The 12,876-nt window shown below is 34.6% G+C and overlaps 2 protein-coding genes across 10 annotated transcripts in view; one reads left to right on the top strand and one right to left on the bottom strand.

Moving 5' to 3' along the window:
- Positions 1–12,876, top strand: part of METTL21A (methyltransferase like 21A) — a 234,130-nt gene that overhangs the window by 77,001 nt on the left and 144,253 nt on the right. Inside the window, exon 5 of one of the 5 annotated variants that reach the window (XM_037849556.1) lies at positions 2,494–2,783. The exons of the other annotated variants lie outside the window; for them this stretch is intronic. Coding sequence (XP_037705484.1) covers positions 2,494–2,522 — 29 coding nt within the window. The 3' untranslated portion in view covers positions 2,523–2,783. Of the gene's footprint in view, positions 1–2,493; positions 2,784–12,876 lie in introns of those variants that run through there. 5 annotated transcript variants of the gene reach the window in all.
- The window catches only part of CREB1 (cAMP responsive element binding protein 1), a 63,366-nt gene that overhangs the window by 34,690 nt on the left and 15,800 nt on the right, over positions 1–12,876 (bottom strand). For 3 of the 5 annotated variants that reach the window (XM_037849543.1, XM_037849542.1, XM_037849545.1), the window contains exons 2-4: positions 10,055–10,176; positions 6,374–6,520; positions 5,499–5,540 (exon numbers count right to left, since the gene is read on the bottom strand). In XM_037849543.1, coding sequence (XP_037705471.1) covers positions 5,499–5,540; positions 6,374–6,520; positions 10,055–10,168 — 303 coding nt within the window. In that variant the 5' untranslated portion in view covers positions 10,169–10,176. Of the gene's footprint in view, positions 1–5,498; positions 5,541–6,373; positions 6,521–10,054; positions 10,177–12,876 lie in introns of those variants that run through there. The other 2 variants (XM_037849544.1, XM_037849546.1) reach the window with 1 other exon arrangement.

Raw genomic sequence — 12,876 nt, 5'->3', positions numbered from 1 at the left:
ACTAGATGCATATGATGCAGTCAGAGTAAGAATCAGATTTAACCAAATCAAGGGAGTCTGTACAGATTAACTCCACAACAAAATTTATGGAAATAGTGGTAAGAAAAAACAAAATTTGGAGATACTTGAGATATTTTGTATGTGGTCTATGGCTAGGGTTCTGAAGAGTAGGCACTCATTTTGACAAGGTTTTGTGATATCCATGTTTACTTTTAGATAAGCTAGGTAAATCAATTAATGCTTCACAAAAGACACCTAATGATAAAGTAATGTACCCCATTCAAACACTTTAAGTATAAGAAGTATTATCTTAAAGATCTAAAAATTAACAGGCAACATTTAATGAATCCACAAATGACAGAAAGATGAGGAAGGCTGAATTCAGTCTGTGAATCTCTGCAGAGTAACACTGCTCTAGTTGTTGCCAAAGCAGCAGACAGAACAATTTCCCCACTAAACGTATAGCCTCTGCACAGACTTTCTCAAAAGATACAGAGCAGATCAGGAACTGTGAAAAGACCACAGAAGAGGGTCAGAATTGCAAGCAGTAGTAAGACTGGACTCAAAGTGGACAGTGATGAACATTGTTTACCTTCACTGATAATCCATTCAGAACTTACTTAGTTCCTCTGTTGCTCCTTCTTCCTTGCCCTCTTTGCTTGACTCCCATATTACCCATCCCTACAATCTTCCTTTAAAGATGTACAGTGACTTAGGAACAGAGAACGTAACCCTCCCACATTGAAACTCATTAAAACAACAATTCTAAAACATGCTACATGAACTAACCACTTCCAGGATAGTTTCAAAATGAAACAAATTAATGTTTCTTTTTCATATGTGGTCTTTGATTTTTTTCCCCTCCCCAAACTTGGTGGATTTTTGGCCTTTCACAGAGCTAAATGTTCCCCTCCTCCAGTATTAAAGATATTGTTAATTTAGAAAGAAGGAATTAACTTAATCACTATGTAGTAATTATAACTTTTTAAATGTAAAGGGAATTTAGAAGCATTCAATACTGCATCATGCATATAACATTTCATTTTGGGGATAGTATCCAGGGAAAACCAAGAACTACAAAGCCAATTCCAAAGTATTGAAAACACACACACATATACCCCTATATACCGGACCCATATCTGAAGTTGATAAAAATTATATTAAAGATCTTTTTATAAACAATTATTAATGAAAGTTTTATAGATCAATATACATGATTAAAAATAACTATCTGAAAAATTATATACCTATTATATGAATCATAGACTATCATCACATTCCAATGACAGATCCCTTACCACAGGTCTCCACCTCCTGTTACCTTTCCTCATCTTAAACCTGACCTGAGCTCCTTAGTTAGGTCTTTAATCTTGGTCATTTGTAAGTCAAGAAATGTTCAAAGAGCCAAATCATCACTTGTAGACAGAAAGCTTTAGATATGCATTTCTTAACATTTTGTTCCTCCTGTTGTTTTATGGGGAAATCCTCCCCTCTCACCCCCACTTTAACATTTGAAATTTTAAAATAAACTATATTAATGACTAGAATCAAATCAAAGCAATAGTAATTATGGATGTTTTCCTAAAGCTATACATGGTGCCCTGGAAATCTATGTATTTTCCCTGGGTACAGATAAGATAAAGTAAATATTAAAATTTATTTTTAATTTCTTAAAGATTTATAAATCATTTAATTTTTGACTAATAGTGAGAATGTGATTTAATATGCTTCATTAAAAATGCTCATTTAATACCTTATAACAGTTATTAAAAAATATGATTCTAAGCTCAGGTTTTTTGAAATGTGATTTAATTCATACTACTGTTGAAAGAGATCTAACAATGATATGTAGATATAAAAGTAAGTACATTTTTGGCTGGGTTTACTAAATAAGATAATCATTTTCATATTTATATACCAATCACACAGGCTTCTAATGAGATTTATCTAATAAATTTCTGTCTTGGGGCTCTCAGTCAGTTATTGCATGTTAACAGCAATGCATTACAGCTTCATATTTTTTTTTCCTTTGTACATCAGTTTTACTACCTCAATATAGGGATAGTTCTACCCCTTGGCTGTGTAAGGAATACAGAAGACAATGCATATAAAGCATTTAGCCCAGTGCCTGGCACATAAATGCTCAATAAATGGTGGCTGCTTTTATTATCATAAGTCTCTTCTAGTTCTGATGTTGCTTGAAGCTACAATCTAAACCCAGAGCATTTTTCCTTCACGATGCTGGGTTGCACTCAACAGCAGATTCTTCTCGCACAAGCTGGTTCCATCTTCCCAGATGGTAAGAAAAGTGCAACCACGCGAGGGCGTGGTCATTCCATCCCAGATGGGGCCAACGATTTATCCAAGCCATTGGCAGAGTCTCTGACCAAGGAATTTTCCTTATGCATGGGTCCCATCCCCGGTTCCTTCTCCGCTTGCTTCACCGCTGGTTTTCGCGGAAGTTAAATCGTAAAGCCTTGTCTTTGCCTCAAGAGGAGAGAATCCACATCAGCAGCCATTGAAAGTGAAGCCGCCGGCAGGACCGAAGCCACCCCGCTCCCCAGAAGCCGTGCCCAGCCGCCCCGACAGCTTCATATTTTTAACACGTAAGTTCAACACCTACTGAAAAAACTCCGGAAGACTTCTGAACAGTTCAGAAAATATCACTTCTAGGGTATTTAATGGCTGTAGATTTAAGTTTTGAGAGGTGACAAACTTATAGTGTTTACAATTTTTTAAAAAAATACAAATATGGAAACATTTCCAAACCTCTATTTTCAAAATGGTTTCTCCACAGCAAGAACATCACTCTCTCATGCATGGTAAAAATGTCACTTTCTCCCAAAGAGGATGGTTCGAATGCATTTCTCTTTTCAAAAATATCTGTTAGGTAATATATCCCTGCTTGCCATTAAAAGATCAGAAATTTTGAAACACCTGTCTTATATAATAGAAAAATAATTCATCTCTAAATTAGACAATTCTTAAAAACTTTGCTGTATGATAATCACTGAACCTCTACATGGTACAGAAGATTTTTATTGTTGTTTCCCATCACATTACAAAGTACTGGAAGACTAGAGAAAATCTCACTTCTAACCACTCTCTCCCTTGCTCACTGTATTCCAGCAGCATCTTTTTGTTATTCCTTGATATACCAAGCATTCTTTCACCTCAGAGCATGCAAAATGCTTTTCCTTCTAACAAAATGTTCTTCCAGATAATCTGCATTGCTTAAACTCCTTCAATACCTGCTGTCTATTTACTCTGTTCCCTGACTAACCTATACACCTTTCCCTCCACACGATACTCTACCCCTTTACCCTGCTTTAATCATCTTCCCAGCATTTAGCATCACCTGACAAATTTTATTTGTTCACTATCCCTCTTTATTCAAATGTGATCTTCATGAGAAAAGAAGACAGTATATTTGTTCACTGCTGTCTATTCTAACATCTAGAACAATGATTGGTACAAAGTAAGTGATTAATAAAAATTTGTTGATGGAATTAATATGTTAACTTAAGATAATATAATCCATAAATCTTCTATCTGGCAAGCTTAAATTGCACTATACTGAAATGTGGCCGAAACTAATTAAATGGGAAGCGTGGGTGCCACTGCCAACTCCTACACATTGTGTAAATCCCATTATTTTGGGGGGAATACTCACATAATCTGAGCTATGACTTATATAGAGAGATACAGTTAAGGCATCAATATTGTCAAGCCATACCTGAAATATTAGTACAGCTTAGTTTCTAACAGTTTCAGATTAAAAATCAGAAAAAGAAGTTCTAATACCTTATTGTCCTATCAAAAGAAGTGTACCTTGTAATTTTGGAAACAATGATCTAGAACATTAATATTTTCCCATCTATAACTCTGAGGGTCCATTCCTCTCCTTGTTTGGTCACCTCTTCTGATACTGTAAACTACTTCCTAGTTATTAATACTAATCACTGGTAACCTGCTGAAATGACCATTAGAGAGTTTAATAGGTTCTCCATGGCTTAGGCCTTAAAAGAAAAAAATTAATCTATCTGTTGAATCCATGTTTCAAGAAGCCCAACTTCTCTTTCTTAAATATATTCGTTTAAAATTATATGCATAGCTAACCTTCATAGAAAAATGCAGTCTTGAAAAGGTGAACACAAATTTCTATAAAGTTAGTGGTCATATAATGCCCCCATACCAAAATTATTTTGCTCCAAAATAAAAATTAAGAACATAAGCAATAATTAAATATCAGACACTGTCAAATATTTTGTGGGTAAATTTTTCTGTGTTCTTTATAGAAAGACTTCCTTCTATAAATGAAAAAGGAGAAGTTAAGGTTGACCTGTTCAAAATCATTTGACTTATCAATGCCCAAACTGAGCCTACAATCTAGGTTAACTGACTCTCAGCAAGTTTTATCCACTACCATAAAGATGAGGTATGAGTGGGGAATTATGGAGTATGGAGAATGTTAAGAGAATGTTAAGGCAGCAATCAACAAAATAGAAACTGAGGCACGGAATAGGAGACTATTGCTCGGTCACTGTGATTCCACTGACATACCAAATTCTTTGGTCTTCACTGGATTACACTGTCTCCTACTTTGTAACAAATTCCATTACCAGTATCACTCAGTATGGGAATTCAAACAACTGGATGATTTCACATGAAAACATTAACCACCCCACCTCCAACCCAACCCTTCTTATGTACAAGCAAATCAGAAGAACAAGGGCAGAATGAATAGACTGTCTAAGAGCTGCTCAATAACTCAATAGTATAATATGGCTGACAAAATCTAATGTATTCCTTGATGACATTAATAGAATGCTTCCAGAATAGGGAGACACTTCTCTCCTCTAGAAATTACCATATTTAGAGTATTTCAAACAGTTCTGGCTACCATACTCAAGGAAAACACAACAGCATTCCCCCAGAAGAAAAGAACCAGGATGGTGAAGAGGCATCAATGCTAAGCCATATAATGGTGGAAGAAAAGGAAGAAAAACAAGAATACATTGTGTAGTCTGGCAACTTTTTTTTTTAATTGGAAGGGGTTGGAGATGAGGAAGAGAATGCGGTCCAACAGAAAAGTAACTAGACTTGCTTATCCAATTTTAGAAGATAGAATTGGGATCACCAGGTAAAAGTTTTAGATATATTCTGGCTCAACACGGGAAAAAACATTTTAGCAAACACCTCTAATTGTAAATAGATTAGCTTAGGAGAAAGAGCTTCCTATCTTTGAAAGTATTTGAGTAATGCTGGATTATGGTTTGCATGGGTGGCCTGGGGGTGGAGGGTAATACAGGGGAATTAAGCAGCAGACTGAGGGGTAGATAAGTAGTAAGTTCGGCCTAGACCTATAAGATCTGTAAGATTTTTACTCCAATCTTGAAATTTCATGTTTGTAGAGGAAAAGGAAAAAGATGTAAAGAATGATTTCTCACCTTCCTTTCTAATAATAGTTCTCTCCAAATCTAGGACCTAGGACTCACCTGAGTTCCGGAGAAAAGTCTTTTTAAGTCCTTACAGGAAGACTGTGAAGCAAAAAATATGAAATGGGAGGCTGGGGTTATGGCCTACTTGAATGAATGTTCAAGTTTTTTGTTTTTGTTTTTTAAATAAGATTCAACTGCAAAGATCTAAACTGCTTTTGGTTCCCTACAATTACGTAATTATCTTCAGAGATCTACTGTGCCTTTATTTTCCTTTGGATCCAACTCGAACATAATTTTTCTCAAGAAACGAACAATACATGTAATGTAATTCTAGATACCTAAATCCTTAAGATTCACTTCATGAATATATCATTACTTCTAAGTTAGATATTCTAACTAAAAATCCTAAATGTGGTTGTTTTACAAAATGCTTTATGCGATCTCTAACTTCAAATGATGTCTTAGGGAAGGTGGTGATGATTAACTTTTGATAAGGGTTTATTTTTTTTTCCAATTGCAGGTTTAACAAATAACTAGTTATTTTTGTATATCAATTTTCTTTAACTTTGGTACATTATCAAAGTATTTGGCAGCTGTTTCAGTCATTTTCTCTCATTTCTAACCAGTTGTCTAGTCTCCCCATCAGCCTTACACAGTCTCTCTCAAACATTTCCAGTTTATCCCACAATTTAACTATTTTCCCCAATCAATTCTTTTTCTTCTGTAACTTAAAGTCTTTTTCTTATATGTCTATTCTTAAATATATGTTCCTATACATAAGATCATTAATGTAAATGCAGCATATTCCTTTAGTATGAAATAAAATAAACTCTGTAATAGATATGTTCCTATTTTTATAACTAATGAAAGGAGAAAGAGATGGCTATAAACAACAGTTATGAAAGTAGATGCAGAACTTTTTATACACATACCTGAACTGTCTGGACCTGTGGAGACTGGATAACTGATGGCTGGGCTGCCTGAATAACTCCATGGACTTGAACTGTCTGCCCATTGGGCAGCTGTACTAAAGTTACCGTGGGAGCAGATGATGTTGCATGAGCTGCTGGCATAGATACCTATGGTGTCAGACATGGAAAACAATTACCATCACAAGTATGTCCTCAGGAATATTCATGTTCAAAATGCAGTAACTTTTTAGTAGCAAAAAGATGACCTTTCTGCTAGGTATGTATTTCACTGGTGTAAAAGAAATGAATAATTACATTTAATATTCTTTTTAAAAACCCTCCAAAACCCCCTTCTCCCAATTTTCAATTCCTCCAAAATCTATTTTAATACAATTATCAAAATATTTAATACGAACTTCCTTTGAACATTAAATACCACTTATAGGCATGGTACTTTACATTTTCCTACATGTTTTCATTTCCAATTTCTCATTTTGCTCTTCAAAGAAATTCTATGAAAACTGGGTAATTTGGATTATCTCCATGTTAGAGACAGCAATAACCACTGCTCAAAGAGATTACGTAACATACCCAAGGTCAAAAGTTATGCTGGCCTTGAAGAAATTCTTCAGAATACCATGTGTTAAATAACCATGCTCTAAATCTCATTATTACATTACTGACTAGGGTTCTCAAACATGGGCAAAACTGTCCTACCAATTCTAGAGCAAATCTGCACCTTACAATATTCAGCACAGTTTTCTCTTTTAAAGTAATTACAAGCATGTCTTTTCATTAATGGGAAAGGATTAATAGCTATTATAAATAGAAAATTTCTACAAAAAAAAACCACTAAACTGGTAAAAGTTGACACTTTAAGGATGTATATACCTCTTGAAGGAATAATGGAGCAAAGTTGAGAGAATATAAGAGAAACCAATTTTCTCCTGAAACACAAAGATCATTGTGACAAGAGTCAATATATAATAAGTTAAAAGGGTCATTCAGTCATACATTTCAATTAGATGGTATTTTGCCTATGCTTGAATACATTCAGGGGCAGGCATTTTTTATTTACTCTCTTGGTATATTGGGGATTATGTGCCAAAAACAATGTTAGAAATGACACTACAAAAATGAGAAAGATATCGGTTCCTGCCCTCAAGGAAATTATTGAGAGTAGGAAGGTAAGAGAATGGGGAAAAGAGATACAAGTAAATACAAATCAGTGGAATAATAAGGTTTGCTCGGAGAAAAATGGACATAACGAGGACAGCTATTCAACCCAACCTAGGCAGGGGAAGCTAGCAGGAAAGACCATGAATTTAAAACAAAGAATACAAGTTAGGCATGTTACTATTAAGACTTACAGGTGAGAGGGACAGAATTTCAAGCAGAGAAGGTAGCAGTGGCAAGTGAGCAAAGAGAAACAGTATGGCCTGTGCATGGCAGGGAGGGAAGACAAGTATTTCAATATAATGGAAAATGCCATTATATGATGTAAGAAGTGGGAAGAGATGAAATAAGAGGTAGGCAGGGGACAGATGGGCTGAATATGAAGCAACTTGTATTATGTCACATTAAAGAACTTGTGCTTTATCCTGAGGGTACTGGAGAGGACAATGCAGGGCCTTTCACTCCTGAATATCATGGTGAGCTTTGCATTTTAGATAAACCACTTTAGTGGCCATGTGAGATATATATTTCAGGGGAGGAAAAAACTGGAGATGGGTAGGAAAAAACTGGAAGTGGGTAAACCAACTGAGAAAGTCTATGCAGTAGTCAAGGAGAGATGATGGAGGCCAGAAATAGGGCAACAGTGTTATTAGGGATGGGAATGAGAGAAGGATTTAATGAAAATTCAGGAGGCAGACCAGGCGGGGCTTTATGAATGACTGGTTAAAGGGCGTGAGAGAGGAATTGGACTCACGTGTTTCACATTTGAGTGAGAATTGGTAAACGGTTTGCTATCAACTGAAACTGAGAATGAAAGAAGGAGAAGCTTTTGGGTGGCTGTGGTGGAGGTATAAAATGATAAAATTCATAGGACATCTGAATTCAGAGAGATGCTTAGTAGACAGTTAAATATTTGACTTTGAAGCTTGGGGGAAAGATCTCTAATTAAAGGCGGAATCTCTGGCGTATAGGTTAAAACCTGGAACTTCCATCTATGGACAGTTATGATGTCCTTCCTCATTGATCATTTTCTCTCTGGCTACTAATTAAGTTTTGCTTAGTTTTATCCATTCTGTGAGTAGTTCTCCAAGTTTGGTCCATGGACTACCTGCATTAGAATCACACAGGGTACTTGTTTGGAAAGTCAAAATCTCTGGTGGAATCAAGGATGATTTCCTCTACACTTAAGTCTGAGAACCACTAACTTAATGTCATTCAAAATATCTCATTTTACTTCTATATAAAAGCTCTTCTAATATTTGAAGCAATTATGTCCTCCTTCCTCCCTTAGTCTTCTCTAGGGTAAATATTAACAAGCTAACACAATAAACAATCCATTTTCTACGCTGATCTTTCCACTATAATGACTCTTCTTACAAGTTTATAAAATACAGATGCACAAAAGGAAAATAAAAATCACATATTCCTACCACCCAGAGCTAATCACCATTAATACTTCTGCTGTTTATCTTCTAGGTATTTTTAAAGGCACATATATACTCAATTTTAACAACATATTACTATGGAACCTATTTATCTTTAAAATACATTATAAATCTTTCCATACCAGTAAGTCTTCTTTAATTGTTTTAATGACTATTCAACAGTAAAAATTAAGTTATTTGATAAATTTCTTATTGGATATTTAGACTTTCAAATTTGCCTATTACAATAAAATTACAACACCTCTTTACCTAACTCTTTACTTAAATCCATAAAAATTTACATTCTCAAAACAAATTTTTTTTTAACTAAAAAAATTGCTATAAATTTCAAAGGCAAAATAAGGTATTTCATTATTGTTTATATTTGATTTTTTTTCCTTTACTCGTTAGGCTTAATTTCTTTTTCCTGTTCACTGACCAGACTACAATCATCTTGGATTTGTTTGACAATTTTATTATATTGCTCTAATGTTTGAAAACTGACTTTTAAAAAATAAAATTTATCCGAATTATGGGAAGAAATCATGTCAAAATGTGTGATTTAGGTGTTAAGGAACTTGGATGAGCCTTAATTGGGAATAAAGAACAAAAATATTTATAAATGGATACAGGTATTAGATTTCCTAAAATTCTAATCTGATCATTCTCCTTTTAAAAACCTTGACTGATAGAGGGCTGCTTGATAAAGATGAAAAACTTCGCAAAATTTCTTTTGTTATACAGGCTTAATCACGAGTTTAGAGAGACTAGGAAAAGTAATAGTTTTGGAGGCTGGAGGGCAGATGGATGTAATGGTAATGAACTTGAAAGACCTAAGAAGGCCAACTCATAAGACAGAAGAGAGTGAACACTTGATTTGTACCACAGAATCCTCAAGATGACACTAATACTATCATTTCTAAACTCGGGCTAATACTAAGTAAATAAGAATTATGACATTCTAAGAACATCTCTGCACATTCTATGAATATCTCTGCACATTCTATGAATATCTCTGTAATAAAAATCACATTTTCTTGTCTAAAACGTTCTCCTATTGGTAGAGACACAACTTGGAGTAATCTTTCCGTGTATTTTATACCTGGGCTAATGTGGCAATCTGTGGCTGGGCTTGAACTGTCATTTGTTGGTTTTCAGCTTCTGTTACAGCTGCATCTCCACTCTGCTGGTTCTCTGCTCCAGTTTCCATGGTCATTTAGTTACCTATAATCATAAGGAAGAGTGTTACAAGCACTACAGTGCTTTGTTATTTTGTGATTTTAAAGGTAAATATCAAGGTATAAACAAGTGTACGTGGTGGTTAGTTTCCACATGCACTCAGAAATCTAGTCAAAATGTAATATAGTAAATTATTGCCAAATTAACCCAGATTTTCTAGGAAATTTGCTGCAAAAGTTATAGTCCTTTAAAAAACAAAACACTTTCTTTGTCCTCCTTTTCCTTCCCAAAGGGATAATTACTTCACCTAAAGATAAGAAGGGATTCCTCTCTTCCATAACTCTCCCCTACTAATATAGGGGATGGCAGGGAGGGGGAGGGAGCAAATTGGTAATTTTTCTAGACAGTGAGCTTATTATAGAATTTATAAGATATTGGCTTCATGGTACCTCCTGTAAGGGTATTCCCTCTTATGTAGAGAAATCATAAACTACTCCTGTGGGGGTAGTTTGGAGGAAGAATAAAAGTGGTAGGATATCAGTCCAAATTTCAAGAGCCCAAGTTGTGGGGTAATCAAAATAGAAAGATGGGATAAGTGGCCACAGAGTCAAATTAGAGGCTCTGAACACTGAAACAGTGCTCAGAATCCTCACCTCCTTTGTAGTGTGCACCACTACACACACACACACACACACACACACACACACACACTCTCCTTTTCAGATTTTTAATTCCAAAATTCTGGGTAAGTTCATCAAGGCTGACCGTTTTTACTTCTTGGACCCTGATATGCCAAGTACTTAGTATATCTGTTGTGTCATCTGGCACTTGATGGCAGCAAAAGTAAATGGACAGCAATTCCTAGGCAGCAGTAGCTACATGGATGTTAGAGAAATTTCTGAACTGAGGAAGCAATACCATCTAAAGGATTCAGGAGAAGAGGGATTGCTTCGTTCTGGCGCACATACACCTGTTTTCACCCAGTGCCTAGCATATTATCTGTTGCATTTGTTAAATGACCTTATTAACAGCAAGGGAGTACTTAGAGTGATTCCAAGAATAACACAAAAACCCCAATGCTTTTTCAGAATTTATTACATTTATTTTTTAACCCTGAAATTGATAAACAATCAAAACTCTTGCTGATCCTTACATGATTATTACATGTCATCATAATGTATTACATACTGATACATCCTGCCATCATATCACATGCTAATACACCCTACCATCATTCATAAGATTCTATAAACAGAAAAATGCTTTACAAGTGACAGGCGAAAATGAAAATATCTCTGTGCAGTATAAATAATTTAGAAATACCAGAATCCAGAAAACACAGATGATAAAGGAAAAGATCACAGATTTGACTACATTATTATTTAAAATGTTCATATGATAATAGCCAATAAGACAAGTGTAACAGGAGGAAATATCTGCCACATATAATCAACACAATAACATCCAAAATACAGAACTCTAGTCAATAAAAAACTCTAATAAATGACTAGTTCACAAAGATGTACATGAATGTTCAAGGGTATTAACTGCAGAATTTTTTATAATAGCAAAAAAAAAAAAAAAAAAAAAAAAGGACACACATATCCATCATTAGGAGGACCATTAAAGAAATTATAGCAATGAAAATCTATAATGTAACAATATATGAAGCTTTGTAAGACAAACTGAGTGCAAAGGCAAGTCACAAAACACACTGTGAAACAGATCTCATTTATGCTAAAAACAAGTAAAACAAATTGTTGTACAGGTATATGCATGAAAAAAGGTGTGGAAGGTTATCTACTCAACTGTGAGAAGTAACTCTAGAGAAGGGAGATAAGGTTTGGTGGAACTGAACAGGATGATGATTTTAACTTTTTACTCTTCATATACTTTAATATTAAATTTTTTTTAAATTTCTTTACTCTGAGCATGGATTCAGGATTACCTGTACAGTTTAAAAAAAATTAACACCAGAAGTCATGCATAACTTTTTTTGTTAACTATGAACCAAAACTATGTTTCAGTTATGACTGAGACACCAGTTTACAAAAATTTTTGAAATTCCAGACACTCTTTATCTGAAATTATCATTTTTGTTAAATTTTGCCTAAATTGTTTATATTTCTAAAGAGTAAAAACAATCATCTAAAAAAAATTATCCAATAACTTTGGTTATTATCACTTGCGATGATTCACTGAGTTGTACACTTCTGATTTGTGCTCTTTTAAACTAAAAAGTTTAAGAAAGACATCAAATGTAACAGGAAGCAACAACAACAAAACAGTTTAACTATCCTAAATGTCTATCATTTTGATCTGGAAGAAACTGGCTCATGAAAGCGAAACCTTATCTCAGTAACTATAAAATAAGTGAATCCAATTGAGGGCAGTACTGAGTCAAGCTAAGTAAGAGTAGAAATATGCAAACCCACCAACTTTACTCCATCTTCTCCCTTAAGTCATCATTTTTACTACAATGAAGATAAAAACAGGTTTAGTAACATACTACCTCTTTGTAGCTGGAATACACACAAAAACTTTATTCCAAATCAAACTTTTTTAGCTATGCTGTCATTCATAGTTTCACTCCACTATTAGATTAAAAGCATTCTGAGGCACAAATCATATTTCTTTTGTTTTTATTTACAGCACATCAAGACTACTTAATATTTTCTGCCATTTAAGGCATAGGGCGTCATTACAGCTTTTTGTTTCAGAAAATAAACTATATTATCATGATAA

The sequence above is a fragment of the Choloepus didactylus genome, chromosome 9 (assembly GCF_015220235.1).
Source record: "Choloepus didactylus isolate mChoDid1 chromosome 9, mChoDid1.pri, whole genome shotgun sequence".
Lineage (NCBI taxonomy): Eukaryota > Metazoa > Chordata > Mammalia > Pilosa > Megalonychidae > Choloepus > Choloepus didactylus.
Note: the sequence above shows the minus strand (reverse complement) of the source record. Positions and strands in the feature narration are given on the sequence as shown.